The sequence below is a fragment of the Macaca fascicularis genome, chromosome 15 (assembly GCF_037993035.2).
Source record: "Macaca fascicularis isolate 582-1 chromosome 15, T2T-MFA8v1.1".
In the NCBI taxonomy this organism is placed as follows: domain Eukaryota; kingdom Metazoa; phylum Chordata; class Mammalia; order Primates; family Cercopithecidae; genus Macaca; species Macaca fascicularis.
In genome coordinates, this window is record NC_088389.1 from 98,671,719 (window position 1) to 98,690,567 (window position 18,849).

At 41.6% G+C, this 18,849-nt stretch overlaps 1 protein-coding gene across 9 annotated transcripts in view; it reads right to left on the reverse strand.

Annotated features, from left to right (window-relative positions):
* Positions 1-725: 725 nt before the first annotated feature.
* DOCK8 (dedicator of cytokinesis 8) overlaps positions 726-18,849 on the reverse strand; it is a 238,793-nt gene continuing 220,669 nt past the window's right edge. For all 9 annotated transcript variants that reach the window (XM_045373157.2, XM_005581858.4, XM_005581857.4 and 6 more), the window contains 4 exons: positions 16,182-16,325; positions 14,133-14,239; positions 2,296-2,466; positions 726-1,827 (listed from right to left, as the gene is read on the reverse strand). In XM_045373157.2, the coding sequence (XP_045229092.2) occupies positions 1,767-1,827; positions 2,296-2,466; positions 14,133-14,239; positions 16,182-16,325 (483 nt within the window). In that variant the 3' untranslated portion in view covers positions 726-1,766. The remainder of the gene's footprint in view (positions 1,828-2,295; positions 2,467-14,132; positions 14,240-16,181; positions 16,326-18,849) is intronic.

Consider the following 18,849-nt stretch of genomic DNA (forward strand, 5'->3'; position numbering starts at 1 on the left):
TGGACCCCAGGTATCTAAAAGCAGGGGATATTTAGTCAGGAATATTCTAGGTTACTAGGGTTATTATGGCTATTAGAGTTAAGGTCCAGGATTACATAACTTAGCATCTAACCCTTATTGTTATAGGGCAGAATCTAATATAATAGGTGTTGATGGTATAAATGGCCATCCTTGAGTTAGTCAGGAAAAGGTTACATGCTATCGGCTCTGTTCTAGTCTATTTTGTACTGTGGCTACTACACATGTATATGATCTTCCTCAAGGAACGGAGATGATTTGGAGGGCAGTTACAATGTTTTTTGACCTTGGTCTCAACCCAGTGTCTCTCAAAGAGTAGGGAAATACATATGGAATTAAAATATGTCATGTGTACTCATTTTAAAAAGCAGTTAGGTGTACAATATACTGTAAAAAGAGTTCTTCCCCAAATACCTAAAAAATAAAAAGTTTAGCACTTAAACTGGTGAGTTTTAATTATTATTTTTAAAGTCCTCTTTCAGTCTATAAATTCATGCATACCTGATGGTATAAACAAAAAGTTCTGAAATATCCGAACTAAGTCATCGTTCATGACTACCAGGGTTAAACATTGCAGAAGATACTGTTGGATATTGTTATTTGATGGAGGCCAGGATGATGCATCTGTCTTCTCTCTGAAGTGCTTTACAAAACATTATGAGTTGTCAGCAAAACAAAACACAAAACATGAGTTGCAAAAGGAAACATTTAGCTTGCAATTCTTATTACATCTTTATTATCAGTCAAGGTCATCAGTCATATTAAAAATATATAATTTAATTCTCAAATAATGTCTTTGTTCCTCTTTTTCCTAAAGTACATTGTCAAAAGAAGTCAAAGTTGAATATATTTTGTAGTTAATATACATATGCTAACAGAGAGCACAATGTACTAAAATGAAAACAGAGATATTATTGCTTTAGAAAAAGCAACTTGGTCCCAGAGAGGAGAAAAATAGATAGTATGCAACAGTGACATAAGAAAAAAAGCAAAGTATTATTGGAGCATTGTTTCCATTTAAGTGAAACCAGTATCTGTGATTTTTGGCTGACTGCTCTAAGTACCGTGTATCTCCTACATCAGTGCTTTGAATGTATTCCTCTATAAATGCATGTTAAATTAACTTAACATAACAGTAATAATAAAACAAAAATAACTATACAACAATTAGTCCACCATTACCAAAAGGGTCACAAGTTCACAAATAATCTACTCCCAAATTTCCAACCATGATGATTTTTAGAATTGTAGTAAGACTTCCCTTTGCAGATTTATTGAAAATGTTTCGTACTCCTACAACTTCACCTTCCCTTCCTATAAAGAGTGAAGTTCAGTTTGAATCGATTGGTGGATAATTTTTCCATTTTTCCTCAGGCATTTTGAGTTACTCCAATAAACTCAATATGGGCCAGAGGAAATCATCTCTCAGATGGGCAGTGATTGGCCAGTCAGCAGGAGAAGCTGCTTATGCCTTGTTTGGTACATTGTGAAAAAACACACTTTAATAAATACGCAGTCATGCCTGAGTACCCATTCTCCATCCCGCCACCCCCTAGTATGGCAAAAATCTGGTCAGAGTCCATTTGGGTATAATTCCATGGTTCTTTGGATCCCAAAGCTTCCAGAGTGCTGGCTGATCGGGGAGTATACAGTCGGTCCTGGGTGGCAAATGTCCCATTTTTTAAGTACCAGTGAGCCCTTCTGCAGAGTTGCAGGGCCACAGTCTCCACGAATGAAGATGGCTTTTCTTAGCTGCCCTGTGACAACTGGGTTTCACATTTCCTGAAACTAGATCTGTGGAAGGAGTCCCTGAAATTAAGAAAAGAGAGGGAAGAGAGGGAAAGAGCATACAGAAGCAAGAAAGATCAGTTAGCCTTTTAGAAAGGGTTGGGGATGGATCACCCAGTAGAAATGGACATCAGTCATGGAGAACTCAGCAAATAATAAGTGAAAGGTCTGCGACCCCTTCACACTGTGCCAAAACAAACATACAAACCAACCAACCAAACAGAAAAACCAACACAGGCCATCCTTCAGCCCTGGGAATACCCGGGCACAAGACCAACACCAAGTTGTCTGGGAGAGATCAAGGAGCAAGGATTGGGAGGATGGAGGCAGAATGAATCACGCTCTGGTAGCCTTTCTGATTGCAGGACCCTCTTCTACCCTTTGGAGGTTCTGCAGCTCCCCAAGTGCAGCAGAGCATGCCCCAAGGTGCTGGGTCCCATGTGCTGCCCTTTATCCCCCAGGAAGAGGCCTCCTCTGCCCTGTTCTTACCTCTTTTGACTCTCAACTCTGAATATTGGCTTGTACAGTTCTGGAATTTTCCGCTCGATCATTGGCCTGAGGTTCTCTTTTAGCTTGCTATAGTTCTTTTTGAGTTCCTGCTGATATTCCCTCTGGTCTGCCGTGATGAGACGCTTGTTTTTCTCTACGGCTTCACCACATCTGAGATGAAAATATCAGTGTGGGAGAAATAAATGACTTCAAAGTGCTTAGAAATCTGAGAACAATGAAACTACTTATGATTTTTTGAATAACTTTAAGAGCGCTTTCAATCTGGGTGACATACCAGGGTTACCTGTGGAGCTTTTCAAAATGCAGATTTCTGGGATTTATCTCAGACTTAATGAATCACAACTGCTGAGGGGTAGCACCCAGAAATCTCTGTGTGTATGTGTGTGTGTGTGTGTGTGTTTTTACCTTATTTTATTATTTTTTGAGACAGGGCTCACTCTATCACCCAGACTGGAGTGCAGTGGCGTGATCATGGCTCATGGCAAACTTCGACCTCCTGGGCTCCAGTGATCCTCCCACTTCAGCCTCCTGGGTAGCTGGGACTACAAGTGTGGGCCACTGCTTCTGGCCCAGAAATGTCTAATTGTGAAAAGTTGCCCAGGGGATACTGAAGCCAACCTAGCCAGAACTGAGAACCTCTGATTTGCTATGTGCCAGAAGAAGTTTCAAGAAGTTTTACCAGTATTATCTGTTTAATTTTCCCAACAACCCTAAAAAGTCAGCATTTATTTCTATTTTGTTCCTGAAACTCAGAAATGTTAGGATGCTTGCCCAAGATAAAACTGTGAGGAAGTGATGGATCTAAGAGTCAAACTCAAGACACTGCAGAATGGAAGCTGTTATACTTTACAAAATCTCACTGTGATTTACAGCAACATGGCAGACAGAGCAGATGGCATTCAGCCCCCTCCTGCTACACACATATGGAAGTGCTAGGAAAGCACAGCAAAAACTTGTTGAAAGAGAAAGGGGAACACCAGGTGCCAGAAAGAAAGAGAAAAATCAAAGCTAGAGTGATTGCAGGAGCAGGTGGCAAGGCAGCTGTCAGTAGGACTGTCCATTAAGATTTTAGGACTGCATATAGGTCTATGTGCGGGGGGCAAGGGGTTTCAAAGCTCACACAAGATTAGTGATCCAGCCTTGGCCAGGGCAAAGGGAGATTCTGGATATACCACCTGCATATCGTCCAGAGCCTTGAAAAGCTACCCCATCTATGAAAGGGGGTTTAGAAAAATGCTGCAAGCTATCCAGAGAGGCAGAATGAAACTTGCTATCAGCTTAGGACCATTCATGGGAAAGAAAGTCATCTTGAGAAATGGAAATTCTAGGCTTGCACCACACATGGTATAAGTTACAAATGTACATTCCTTGACTGTATGTGCTTCAAAGTGAGTAAATAACTTAAAAGCCAGTCCAAGATTATTGAAATTGCTACGGCTCAGACAAACCAACATAAAGTTGCTCTGGAGGAACACATTCTCAATCAGGGCATATGGGCCACTCCCGCCAAAGATGAGCTCACAATAAAAAATTATAAACCATATGAGGAAACCAACCACCAAGAGGGAAAACTATGCATCAAACAAAAGAATTAGTCCAATAAGAATTAGAGATAATAAAACAATGTAAAAAACCAAAGTTAATATAGAGAGGTAATAAAATGTATAAAATCCTAAGTAACCGTGTAACTAGAAAAAAATAAATAAATAAAAGGTACACAATCCATGATAAAAACAAATAAACAGGGAATATGAAAAAAGAGACCAGGAAAAGTTCAGAAAAGGACCAAACAGAACTTCTAGGAAAAAGAAAAATGCAGTCACTAGGCTGGGTGTGGTGCCTCATGCCTGTAATCCTAGCACTTTGGGAAGCTAAGGTGGGTGGATTGCCTGAGCTCACAAGTTAATGACCAGACTGGGCAACATGGCAAAACCCCATCTCTACAAAAAATATAAAAATTAGCTGAGTATGGTGGCAGGTGCCTGTAGTCACAGCTACTTGGGAGGCTGAGGTGGGAGGATGGCTTGAGCCTGGGAGGCGGATGTTGCAGTGAGCCAAGTCATGCCACTGCACTCCAGCCTGGGTGACAGAACCAGACCTTGTCTCACTAAATAAATAAATAAATAAATAAATAAATAAATAAATATTAAAAATGCTGTTGCTAAAAGAGAAAAACCTCAATGGACAGGTTAAAGGTTAAATAATAGACTAGACATAACTGGAGAATTAAATGTATGACAGATCCAAGGAAATCACCAATGAGATTTAAAAAATAAAATATATGAAAAAATTGGTTAAGAGACATACACATATATGGCAGATCCAACACACATCTAATAGAATCTCCAAGGGAATGGAAAATGAGAGGGAAGCAATATTTAAAGAGATAACAGCTGATAATTTTCTTTTCTTTTTTTTTTTTTTTTTTGAGATGGAGTCTCACTCTGTTGCCCAGGCTGGAGTGCAGTGGTGCAATCTCGGCTCACTACAAGCTCCGCCTCCTGGGTTCATGCCATTCTCCTGCCTCAGCCTCCCAAGTAGCTGGGACTACAGGTGCCCACCACCACACCCAGCTAAGTTTTTGTATTTTTAGTAGAGATGGGGTTTCACCGTGTTAGCCAGGATGGTCTCAATCTCCTGACCTTGTGATCCACCCGCCTTGGCCTCCCAAAGTGCTGGGATTACAGGCATGAGCCACCGCCCCCAGCTGATAATTTTATAGAGTTGAAGAGAGATATAAATCCTGTAATGAACAACAACAGTTCTATATCCAGCCTTGTCATGGCAAAACTGCAGAGCATTAAAACAAAGAGAAAATCTTCAGAACTCATCATGGTTATCTGGCTTGTGGACTGTTAAACCTGGTGTTTTCCCTGTCTCCTACATAGTATGGTACACACCAAAGAAGAAAATCACGTTATTTAAACATGATAAAGTCTTGTCTTTTGTTTTATACTCTTCTACCCAAGGGAACTTACAAATCAATAAACCTTAAAGGGATAGAATAATGACTGTATGTTTCCTAACATGTAATAATTAGTAATAATTATATTATCCTTCAAATGAATAAGATTTGGGTGATCAATATGGCTTACATTATTTTCCTGATAGTGGTACTAGATTTGGGCTACATTATGGAGATACCCAGACATTGTTATCAAATCCTCTTAACACTGAACACATTTTCAGGATGACAGTCAAAGAGGAAGAGGATGGCATGTGGCAAGGAAAAGCTACCTGGCTAGGCAAAAATAAATCTACGACCACAGCTTCATCATGGAATTAGCCTACTATAGAAGAAGGACTTGATTTAACTCACACAGAATCCAAAAGAACTCCCTTAACTGGATTTTCACCTATCTTTTAAGTTTGACATTAATTGAAGCAAATTATAGGATACCTAAGGTTACGAATTAAAGGTTTTAGGGAAGAAATAGAAGGGAAGGTATATGGCCTTTGAATCCTGAGAAATCTATATCACCCCTTATTATTATCTTTTTATTGCTTGTTAACTAACAGTTACAAGTACCACCATGTGTAAAATAAAATCAGTTTCAGGATGACTTCAAGGCCCAAGTTTATAACATTGGCAGACTACAGGAGGTGGGATGAGGCCTGCCAAAGCTAACAGCTAATTTGGGGAAGTCAACTCTGACAACTTTGGTAGAATTAACTAAACTCTCCTTAATCTTTGCAGAAGTAGTAGTAGTTAGCTAACACATACTGATGGCTTACCATGTGCCCTTGACTGAGTTAAATCCTTTATATGCAGACAGAACTGGGGTTGAAACCAGCTGCTACTCATTAGCAGGATGACTTAACCATAAAAATCTTCAATTTTCTCATCTGGAAAATGGGGAAAATAAGCTCATATAATCTCCTAGGGTTGCTGGGAGAATTAAATGAGAAGCTGTGATAATAAGGCAGACTGGTGCTTCTGGAGTGTGGCAGATTGTATTTGCTAAAAATGGCCACAAGAATAATGTGCTCTCCTAGAACCTTGCCCATACCCCCATCAAGATGTGGGTGGTTCTTTGTGACAGCCACAATGAACAGGATGTGGTGGAGGTGGTACTATGTGACTGGCTAATAAAAGATAATATGGCCTCTGTTTCTCTCTCTGTGTACTATAGGAATTCTGAACCATCCTGTGACAAGTCTAGTTACCCTAAAGCTGTCATGTAGGAGAGACCATGTGGAAAGAAGGAGAGTTAGAGAGAGGAGGAGCCCCTGCTGTTTGAGTATTCTCAGCCCAGACACCAGACATCAGTGAGGAAGCATTCCGGTAATTCAAGTCCTAGCCACTGGCTAAGTGCAACTGAGTGAGAGACTTCAAGCAAAAACCGCCTAGCTGAGCCCAGCCAACCCCAAGTTATAGCACAACCATTCTCATGGTCACAATACAGCTGCTAGAGCCCCAGCCATCATGACCACATCCTAGGCAAGTATCAGGAGTAGAAATGAGGAAAGCAAAAATTATTATGTACCACAATAATAATTAAATTTTGTTTTAAGCCACTTAATTTTGAGGTAGTTTGTTACATAGCAATTAATAAATGTGGTGTTCTATAAAGACAAATATATTAATAACTGGAGTAAAAAATTTAGATTTTATGTAGTAATATTACTTTATGTCTTTAAACTTTTATAATGCATAAAATTATTTTATATCCTTTTTCTATATTTCTTCCTTTCAGTCATTTGGGTTATATTCTCTAGTTTATTTGATTAAAATTGAAATAATTTCTACTATGTTAATTTAAATCCCTAAGCTAAAGAGGGCCATGTGCTAAATATCCCTCCTAGAGAATAGCCATATCTCTTGGAAAATGTACACAAGATCATAAAATGACACTGCAAACAACTTTTAAAAAATGGTCTTTTCTGTAACATTCTCATTAGGTCCACAAACATCTGTGCTGCTCTCACTCAGTGATACAACCATCCCAGACTTCTCTCACATCCTCTAATGCTCCCTTTGTTGGTAAATTCACTGAATTCAAGTATTTTCTTAGAACGAATATGCCTAGGGTTTTCTAGTAGTCAAAATCCTACAGAAACCAGACTGATAGGGATTAGAAAGGGCAAGAAGTTGCACCTCTGGAAAAGGATTCCTGGCTTTTAATGACAGTAACATTTTGGGGCCTCCATGTATAGAGTTAAGGTCTCCTACAGAGAGAGTAGTCATGCAGCCCTTACCCTCTCTGCATCTCTTGGTGCCCCCTTTTTTTAGAGAGAGGATCTCGTTCTGTCATGCAGGGTGGAATGCAGTGGTGTGATCTCAGCTCACTGCAACCTCTGCCTCCTGGGCTCAAGTGATCCTCTCCCCTCAGCCTCCTGAGCAGTTGGAACTATAGGCACGCCACTACACCCAGCTAATTTTTTTGTATTTTTTGTAAAGACGAGGTTTTGCCATGTTGCCCAGGCTGGTCTTGAACTCATGAACTCAAGTGATCCGCCCATCTCAGCCTCCCAAGTGCTGGGATTACAGGCGTAGCCACTGTACACAGTCTTGGCCCCCCTTTTTCAGCACAGCCCACGCATTGGTTCCTCAATGTGGCAGAAAAAAATTTGTTAGTTGTTTTCTCAATATCCATTCTTTCTTCTCTAGCAGAACTCCAGGCAGTGTGGCCACCTGAAAACTTACATTTCCTAGCCTCCCATGCAGGTAGGGATAGCTGATAATATAGGTGAAGTCACTGGGAAAGGGGCATATCTTTTTGCTCTTTGCTCATTTCTACTCCTGACACTTGCCTAGATGTGGCCACAATGACTGGAGCCCTGGCAACCATATCATGACCATGAGAATGGGTGCACTATAACCAGGATGGCATGACAAAGGAAAGGAAAAGAACCAGGGTCTCTGATGACTTTATGAGGCCACTACACAGCTCTACATCGACTACCTCCAATCTTATTTAATGTGAGAGAAAAATACATTTCTTATTTAAGCTACTCTTAACTTCTGTTACTAGCAACTGAATATAGTCACTAGAGGGAACAGCTCAGCATGGCAATTAAGAGGATGGACTCTGGAGCCAGAGTGCTCAACTCTGAATCCCGCTTTGCTACTTACTGGCTTTGCAACTTTAAACAAGCTATTTAACCTCTCCGTGTCATAGTTTCTTCATCTGTAATATAAGAGTGGTAAGAGCCTATGCCATAAATTAATGTAGAGATTAAATTAGTTGATACTTATCAAATGTTCAGAACAGTCTCTGCACATAGCTAAAGCCAGAGCACATGGTGGTGGTATTATGCCTGACAGATCCAGTCTAAGTAAATGAACTATCTGGGCTTATTGATCTATCGAATATGAGAATGATAAACTATTAGAGATGCTGTGTTCTAGTCTCTTTATTTCATAGCTGATGAAACTAACATGCAAAGAGGCGAAGTGCCCTGTCCAGTCACATGGCTGTGGGATAGCACAGTTGGATATAAACCCAGAATCCTGCTGCTCCCAGGCCAATGTCTCACAGGCATCACTGTGTCTTATGATTCAAACTTTATAAAGACAGACAAATCATGGATAGACAATCTCTGTATTTAAGTCAGATTAATTCTCTATTTCCCACTCAAATCCATCAGTTCCCTATTTGTCCCAATGAATAATGTTACACTTAGTATGTACGAAGTCTTATTCTAAGTTTCATGTATTAACTGATTTTATTCTGACATTAACTACAAGGGGGATAGTTAGAATTATTATTCCCATTTTACATCTGGGGAAACCGAGGGTAGGTAACTTACTCAAGGTCACATATCTAGTTAAGGCAGAATGGAATCTGAACTCAGGCAATCTGGCTTGAGTGCCCATATTCCCAACCCCAATGCCACATATACTGCCTAGGAAAGCCATTTCCCCATTTCCAGCTATAAGCCAGGCATATGACCTTGGTCTCAAGTTAAAAACTACTGCTTCTGTTTCCACCTACACTCTACACATTTGGTTGCCCTTTGGCTACTCGGACAAATTCCTTCTCCTTCCTCTTCATAGACCCCAACTCCAGTTTAAAAACACCACCACTCAACAGCCTGTTCTCTGAGCCTATGACCACATATATGCTGCAGAGCCCTTTCAGGGCATACCTGAAGCTACTTCTCTTAAAGGCAAGCTGTAACTGGTGCCAATGAGTACTACTATCTTTTATTTAAATTAAAAACAAATTTAACATCACTTAGTCTGTATAGGAATGAGAAAGTCCAGGTAAGTATAAAGGAGAAAATGTAAAAACCTAAATGGTCAGGGTGTTTGGGGGAGCAGAAGAGGAAGATAGAACATTGAATCTCTCTGTCTTGGCTTCTGAACCTGAGATGTTTTTTATGATTGCAGGAAAAGACAGAAGCAGATTGAGGTCCCAGCTTGGTAACAGTCTGAAGAGTTGCAGGACTGGCTGGACGAGTGCTGGCTGCAGCAAGTCAGGCTGCCAGGATTCTTTATGGCTGTTTCTGCTTCCACTACAGCTGAGTTAGAAAGGTTGCTGCCCAGTGGTGGCACTAGACACAGTGGGCCTGGCATGCAAACATTTCCGCTATGAGCTCTCAGCAAGAGAAGGCTCATTTATGGTCACCTTGGAAATCTGGGCTTATCGATCTACAGTACAAGTCTGCTGAGAAGCTGGAGCTTACCAAAGGGGAAACCTGAGAGCTGTTCAAGCCCCAAACATTTTCCACTTCTGCGTCACCTCTGCTGTCTGTTAGCAGAGTGGAGGAGAAAATATACCAGTGCAAACAACGTGAAAAAATAGTTACTCTATTCATTAAAAGCTGTAATTTCCAGATTGGACTTGAGAAGCAATTAAGCCACAGAGGCACCTCATCTACCACCTGTATTCAGGGTACGATTTACATACCGTAACATTCACTCACTTTACGTGTAGAGTTTGATGAGTTTTAGCAAATTTACACAGCTGTGCAGCCATCAGCACACTCTCACCCATGCCTTCCGATCTCTGTGGAATAAAGCGGAGGGCAGGCCAACTGCTGCGTTTCCACACAGAGATGAATCATGAGCAGCAGTACTGTTTTGCCTGCAGCCTTGTCCCACTGGTTTTGGGACTTCATCCTTTCACATATGCAGCGCAGTGCCTGGCACAAAGTAGGAGCTCAATAATTGCCAAATGAATGGATGAACTGACGTCTATAGTTGGTTCCAAGTGCAGCAGTTTGAGCATGTTTGCTTTTTTGAAGGGAGGAAGCAGAAGACAAAAGAGGTAAATGATGATAAAGATGGCCTCAGAAATTAAGCCCTTAGGGAAGGAAGGAGAGGTAATAGGGAGAAAATGTGAAAGGGAGGAAATTAAGCAATCTTTGCAGGCTCTCCACTCAAAGTTTGGTCCAGTGTAGCAGCAGCAGCATCACCCGGGGACTGTTAGAAATGCAGTGCTTCAGGACCCACCCCAGACCTACCGAATCAGAATCTGTATTTTTATTTTTCTTTTTTTGAGACAGGGTCTTGCTCTGTTACCCAGGCTGGAGTGCAGTGGCACAATCATGGCTCACTGCAGCCTTGACCTCCTTGGGCTCAAGCTATCCTCCCACCTCAGCCTCTCGAGTAGCTGGGACTACAGGCACACACCACGACCCCGCCTGGCTACATTTTTCTATTTTTTTAAAGAGACGGAGTTTCATCATGTTGCCCAGGCTGGTCCTGAACTCCTGGGCTCAAATAATCCTCCCACCTCAGCCTCCCAAACTGCTGGGACTAGAGGCAGAGCCACTGCATCAGGCCAAAATCTGCATTTTGACAAATCCTCAGGTGATTTATAAGAACAGTGAAGTTTGGGAAGCACTGACAGTCTCCTGGCATTCCTAGAACAATGCAGCAGCCCAGCCAGCGGGGAGAAAGGTGGGACTGGTTCCCATGTGGAATCACCATTAAAAGGGCAGGAGAACAACATTGAAAATGGTGAATTTGATTTTGAAAATCCAACATTTCTGCAGGCCATCTGGGGAGAATGATAGCATCATTATTGAAACTCTAATGCATAACTTTGTAAAAGGACCAATCCTAGGAAAGTCCATTTACTCTTGTATCTCTTGCCTGTGACTAGTTTTACTGGGTTCTGTTTCTTTTGGGAGTAACTTTTCCTGGGGCTGGGAGCTAATGAGAAACACATGTTTAGTAGGGATTTTGTAAGTACATTTTACCTAGGTGGAGTCATGGAAAGGATCGTACCCATGAGATACTAGATTGCAAGATTTATAACTAGTAGAAAAAATTGAGGCAAACTTAAGTAAATGAAAATCACTCTCTTGACAAGTTTTCTTATGCATTTAAATTCTATTCATAGCCTCATTTACTGATATTATCGTGTTTCCAATCTTTCCTCTTTGTCCTAGCATGCTCATGAGAACATGCTGCTCCAGGTGGACTTAGAGGAGTCCGGTGCATCAGAGGCATTCCTGACAGAGTCTCGTGGTCCTGCTGTTCCACTCACTGGTACCCAGTCCTCCTCATCCCCGGGGATAGGTTCCAAGACCCCCAGGGGATGCCTGAAACAGCGGATGGTACCGAACCCTGCATATGTTATGTTTTTTTCCTAGACATACATTCTTATGATAAAGCTTAATTTACAAATTAGATACAGTAAGAGATTAACAACAATTATAGCAATATACTGAAATAAAAGTTATGTGAATGTGGTCTCTCTCTCTCTCTCTCAGAATATCTTATTGTAATACTTTCAAACCATGGGTAACTAAAACAGCTGAAAATGAAACCTTGGATCAGGCAGGGTCACTGTCATGGCTCCGTCTTCCCCACTAGTGCCTGTCTTCCACCTATATAGTTAAGACAAGATTTAAGTGGTGTTTTTCCATAACGCTTCTCACAAACGCTCCAGCCTGAAACTGATTTCTCTTTTCTGATCTCTATATTCCTGTAGGTAGTCATTCTTAAAGTTCTGTGCGTATGCTGCATTGTGTTATTCAGCCATGCAGAGCTATGTCCTGTCATCAAGAAGAGAGGAACAAGTCAGATCTCTGTATTCCCATAACTAATATCGTGCCTGGAATATAGTGAGTGCTCTTTAAACATTTCGTAGGTCCTTTTAGAGGTCCTGGGGCATTGTCAACTTTGGAAGCCTTCAACCGTAATTAATCTTAAATAAAAATATATGAAAAAAATTTTAAAAGCCCCCAATCTCTGAGCCCAGGAGTTCAAGACCAGTCTAGATGGCATAGTGAGACCCTGTCTCCACAAAAAATAAAAGATAGGGCTGGCACAGTGGTTTATGCCTGTAATCCCAGCACTTTGGGAGACCGAGGCAGGTGGATCATTTGAGGTCAGGAGTTCAAGACCAGCCTGGCCAACATGGTGAAACCCCATTTCTACTAAAAATACAAAAATTAGCCAGGTGTGGTGGTGCACATCTGTAGTCCCAGCTACTTGGGAAGCTCAGCGGGGAGAATCTCTTGAGCCTGGGAAGTGGTGGTTGCAGTGAGCCGAGATTATGCCACTGCACTCCAGCCTGGGTGACAGAGTGAGACCCTGTCTCAAAATAAAATGAAATAATAAAATAATTCCCCAAATAATTTTCTAGCCTTTTAAAAGATATGTATTATGTACTGAAAAAAAAAATCTACTTTTTTGGTCAGAATTGTTGTCAAATACAGGAAACAATTCAAATATCAAAACATTAATCAAGATAATCTGTGAGTATGTTCACACACATGCATAAATGCAAACACACAAGGCCACACACACATCCTATTACCAAGTGGCTGTGATTCATTGACGGGCACAGTGTGTCTCATGTATATGTAGCAAAGTTGTGGACCTCTCACAAAAGCCTGTGAAGGAGATATCTCTAACCTCACAAATGCTAGCATTTTGATGAGTTTTCACTGAATTTAGCAAACTTTAACCTTTAGTCTCCTTTATCCCCATCTGCCAAGTGAAGATATTCCTATACTTAATATTCTTCTCTAAGGTTTTGAATGAAAAGAAATATTGGTACACATTTTTCTGAAGTCCTTTTCTCGTATAGGAGAAATGCCATCATATCCTTCATACTCATTTTTTTAGGGCCATTGGAGACCCAATATATCTGTCTGTATTGCAATAAATTACAAGACTTCGACCAAAGACCCAGCTCCTAACTGGCTGCTCTTGAAGCCAGCTCCATTGCAGAATTTAGGAAGAGAGATGAGACTCGTCTGACATGGGGAACTGTTACAGGATAATACCTTCGAAAAGCCCGGTTTTAGAACTTGCCTCTCTCAATTTGAGGCAGTGTCTATTTTTACAAAAAATAAGATATAAGATTTGTAACATTACAATGACTGCCAATGCAAAGAACCTCTGGGACTCTAGTGCATCAGTGGAATATTAGCACATTGATGGACATGTGGACTATCTGGATTCAGAAGACCTGGTCTGAGCTCAGCTCTGCTGCCAACTGTCTGTGTGACCTTAAGTAAAATTCTCTCCTCTCTCTGAACCTCCGATTCCTCTTTTGTAAAATGAGGAAGATGATGATACTTGTTTTACAACAAGTGATGGTTAGGCACACGGGATGCCAGCCACAAAAGCGTTTTATAGTTTACATGTTGGTTACTCATTAATAGTTCAAGTAGTGTTGCTCTGTTGCAGTGGTCCTCAAACTTCAGTGTGCATCAGGATCACCTGGAGGGCTTGTTAAAATGCACATTGCTGAGCCACACCTCCAGAGATTCCAATTCAGCAGGTCTGGAGGTGCCTGAGACTTTGTCTTTCTAGTAAGTTCTCAGGTGATGCTGAAGCTGCTGGTCTAAGACTGCACTTTGAGAACCACTGCTCTACTGAAATTCCCAGCCGTTTTCCTTCTTACCTCATGATGAATTCCTTAAAGCATAACCTCAGCTTGTTGTGATGTCGATAGAGTTTTGGATCAGCAGGAATTTCAGCCAAGAACACTTGGGCTACTTCCAGTGGCCCCTGGTGGAAAAAAAAGAAATATATATATATATACATGAAGGAAATTAAATTGCTTGAGAGAAAATATTGGAGTGACTTTTTAGTTTGAACATTTAATTTTGTAGTTGGTTTGAAATAAACAAAAAAGAATCAAGGAACGTCTTGGACATCTCAGGAAACTTTGATTCCTTAGGAGGAGTCTGAAATTGTAGAAGAATACTCAGAAGTATAAATGCATTTTCTCTGTATGTGTTTTTTGTTTTTGTTTTTGTTTTTTAGACAGGGTCTGGCTCTGTCACCCAGGCTGGAGAGCAGTGGCATGATCTCTGCTCACCGCAGCCTCCTCTTCCCACGCTCAAGTGATTCTCCCACATCAGCCTCCCAAGTAGCCGGGACCACAGGTGTGTGCCACGATACCTGGCTATTTTTGTAGCAATGGGATTTTGCCACATTGCCCAGGCTGATCTTGAATTCCTGGCCTCAAGTAATCCACCCACCTCAGCCTCCCAAATTGCTGGGATTACAGGCATGCACCACTGTACACAGCCCAAATTTATTGTTTTTTTTTTATTGTTGTTGATGTTTTTGAGACAGAGTCTTACTCTGTCTCCCAGGCTGGAGCACAGTGGCATAATCTCAGCTCACTGCAACCTCCACCTCTCAGGTTCAAGCGATTCTCCTGCCTCAGCCTCCCAAGTAATGGGACTACAAGCGCCTGCCACCACACTGGCTAATTTTTGTATTTTTAGTAGAGATGGGGTTTCACTGTGTTGGCAAGGCGGTCTCAAACTCCCGACCTCAAGTGATCCACCCACCTCAGCCTCCCATAGTGCTGGGATGATAGGCATAAGCCACCGAGCCTGGCCCCAAATATTATTTTATTAATCAAATACTACTAATAATAGATTTTCATTCCTATGTAAATGTAATACAACTACATCAAATGGTACATGCTTTGAGTTGCTTCTCTAAATATCAGGATTGCCTTGATCTATTCATTTTTGTTCACTTGTCTAGTTGCCCCCGTGGCAAACATCATTTTGCATAACTGCTGGGTCGAGTCAGAGATATCCATAGTATACAGATAGACCATGCTTGTGGGCTTGGAAAGTCTTCCATTTTATCAAAGAGTTGGCACTTACAAAGGCAAAAGTTTCCTCATTTTTTTTCCCGATCTTGGGAATGTAACAGGCATTTCTCTGTTTCTGCTCCCTTGATGTCAAGTACGCTCAGAAGTTTTGTGGGGAAATCCAATTATGCTGAATGAGAAAAGACTGATGACGCTCACTGAATATCTGAGTGTGGAAGTGTGGACAAGAACAGATCTAGAATTGAATTAAGGAGGCCCATTGGACAGAGGTATTAGGCTGCTAGCTCCCTCCATCTGAGACTGGTTGAGCACCATGCTGAACTTGGGAGTCAGGTTCTAATAAGTCTGAGAAGAAGAGCTAGTCTTGTCTAAAGTGGCCAAAGAAGTCAGGTCCCAGGTCATTCCTGGTTGTCAAGGTCCTTGGCATGCTGGGTTCATCTGCTGACTGACCCAAGAGTTGGATGTTCTAGATCCTTTTCCCTCTCTCCTATAGGCATTTGTAGGTGAGTCTCAAGCCCTGCAATGACTCTGCATGTATTGGTCATGACTAAGCATTCTTCAACAGGACTCCAGATTGGCATCATATTGTCAGGTTTGGCCCCGAAGTGGAGACTCCTCTGAGAAAATGGTACTCCTTAAAACCTGGGCACTCATCTCTAGGATTTCTTTTTTACCTGGGGTTGTTGCATGAAAGGGAAGAGGCCTCCTAAAAGTCTTCTGAACCTCACAAGTGTTCAGGCTAAGTGTAGGAACATCTCTGTGTTTGTCTATGGATCAAAGTCCTCATCAACCCCAAGGAAGGAGGGTGCAGAAGTATAATGACAACCCAAATAATAAGAACCAGAGGAACTACCACCCTCTGATTTTGCTTACCTGATTTACAGTAGCTCCCACAGAGCCTTGCAGCACCATCTGAAGCATCTTTGGATCAGGGGGCTCCTGGTTAATGGCAACCGCTAACTGCAGTGTCTTCTTCTTCATGTCTTCAATGGCAACTTCAATCGGTGTCAAAACAAACTGAACATGAGACGTAAACATAGGGAAGTCACTGTCTGGTCCCATAAGCTATGGACAAGCCTGAAGCTATGACAGAGAGGCCACCTAGATTTGAAGAGGCAGCTGGGGAAAGCCTTTCAGAGTAATTTAAAATACTCTTAACAGGTTAAAAAGAAAGATGGGCTTAACATTTCTTGATTTCTTATGTTCCAGGAACTTTAGATACATTTATCATTTACTCCTTTCAACAACCTCTTTATACTCTCCATTTTACAGTCAAAAGGGGATTTGTAAGGCTAAGTTCCACAAATGCCACAGGTAGTAAGGGAGGAGGTCATAATTCGATCACAAGTATGTCTACATTCAAAGTCCATGTTTTTTCTACCCTGTCAGGTTGCTTTTCCTATTATTGAGCAAGTTATTCAACTTATTTATTTATTTATTTATTTCTGAGACAGAGTTTCACTGTTGTTGTCCAGGCTGGCGTGATCTCGGCTCACTGCAACCTCTGCCTCCCGGGTTCAAGCGATTCTCCTGCCTCAGTCTCCCGAGTAGCTGGGATTACAGGCATGCACCACCACACCCAGATAGTTTTGTATTTTTAGTAGAGACAGAGTTTCTCCATGTTGGTCAGGCTGGTCTCAAACTCCCAACCTTAGGCAATCTGCCTGCCTCGGCCTCCCAAAGTGCTGAGATTACAGGCATGAGCCACCACGCACAGCCTCATGTTACTCAACTTATAATGCAGAAAGCTATATTAGAAGCATAGCACTCAAGATTTTCTCCCCCGTCATAACACAAGCTTTTGATATCACCTATGCCTTCTCCAACTCACCCTGAGGGTGAATTTCCAGTAAATGGAATTCTCTTAAGGGTCAATCAATCAATTTGCTAAGTTCTGCTGATTGGGGGTAGAGTCTTTTCTGAATGTTATCGGTTGAATTGTGTTCTCCCAAAATGTATATGTTGAAGTCCTAACCTTCAGTACCTCAGAATGTGACCTTATTTGGAGATACGGTCTTTATAGAGGCAATCAGGTTAAAATGAGGCCAGCAGGGTAAGCCCTAGTCCAATATGACTGGTGTCCTTACGAGAAGAGGAAATCTGGACACAAACACGGAGGGAACATGATGTGAAGAGACACAGGGAGAAGAGGGCTGTCCACAGGCCAGGGAGACAGGCCTGGAACAGACCCTTTCCTCACAGCCTTCAGAAGGCACCAACACTGCTGGCATCTTGATTTCAAACTTCTAGCCTCTGGAATTGTGCAGACAGTAAGTTTCAGTTGTTTAAGCCACCCAGTCTATGGTATTGTGCTCTATAGCCCTAGCAAATGGCTGAGAACCGTTGTTGAGGTTGTTGGGGAACTATGGAAGGCCAAGAGAACTTCAGGCTGGTGCAGTGGCTCACACTTGTAATCCCAGCACCTTGGGAGGCTGAGGCAGGAGGATCGTTTGAGGCCAGGAGTTTGAGACCAGCCTGGGGAACAAAGTTGAGACCCCTGTCTCTAGGAGGTCGAGGCTGCGGTGAGCCACATTCATGCTACCACATTCTAGGGCAACAAAGGGAGATCCTATCTCAAAAATGAAAAGGAGAGAAAGAGAGAGACAGAGAGAGAGAGAGGCAGAGAGAGAGAGAGAGAGAAAAAAAAAAGAATGAAAGGAAAGAAAGGAAGGAAGGGAAAGGAAGGCAGGAATGAAGAAAAGAAAAGGTTTTGAAATGCTTTTGGGCACCATGAGTTTACATCTGTGTTATGCCTAGAATGTCTCAGTGTTCAAAAGTCCAAAGCAAGAAGTATAGGAAATACATCAGATGGCTTCTAAACCCACCTCCTCTTGACTGAGTCACTGCTTCAGGCTTTCTTTGGCCTCTGTGAAACCCACACCCTGATGTGGTTACCTGGCTGAACACTACCTGGTAGACAACCCTCCAGCTAGCTCAGCTATTTCTGCTTCTGCCTGACAAGGTGTATATTCACCACAATTCATCTGTGTTTGTGCACCAACTTGATTATGCCTGTTATACTTGTTATTTTAATGACCCAATCTAATTAGATAATGGAGAAACTGGCGAACTATGGGTGTGGAAAGAAAAAGAGTTGTTTCTATGGAAACCAAGCCAAGTGCTTGGACAAGACATTATGAAAGTGAGTTGCTATAAAAATTCCTGTCATATTAGGTGTGCACAAGACCGCTGTCAAAGTCTAGGGGAGAAAAAAATCATAACAATCCAGAAGGCCTCTGCTCTCAAATTGTTTAACAAGGATCTTTAAGCTCTCACTCTGCTTACACAAAGCAAAACTGAAAATCATGGACAAAGCACTATGCGTGTGGTTTATAAAAGAAAAGGCTGAACTGTGATCAGCAAACCCATAGTCAGGGAGAAGTCTGTGGCCCTGCATAAAAAGGATGACAAATAAATGTATATGTATGTGTTTTAAAGAATAATAAGTTGTTTATGGTGTATAGAATTTTGAACAATTCTGTGGTTTGAGAGACTTTCTTGACTAGTCCTCTTACTAATAAAATGAGTACAGTCTTGCATT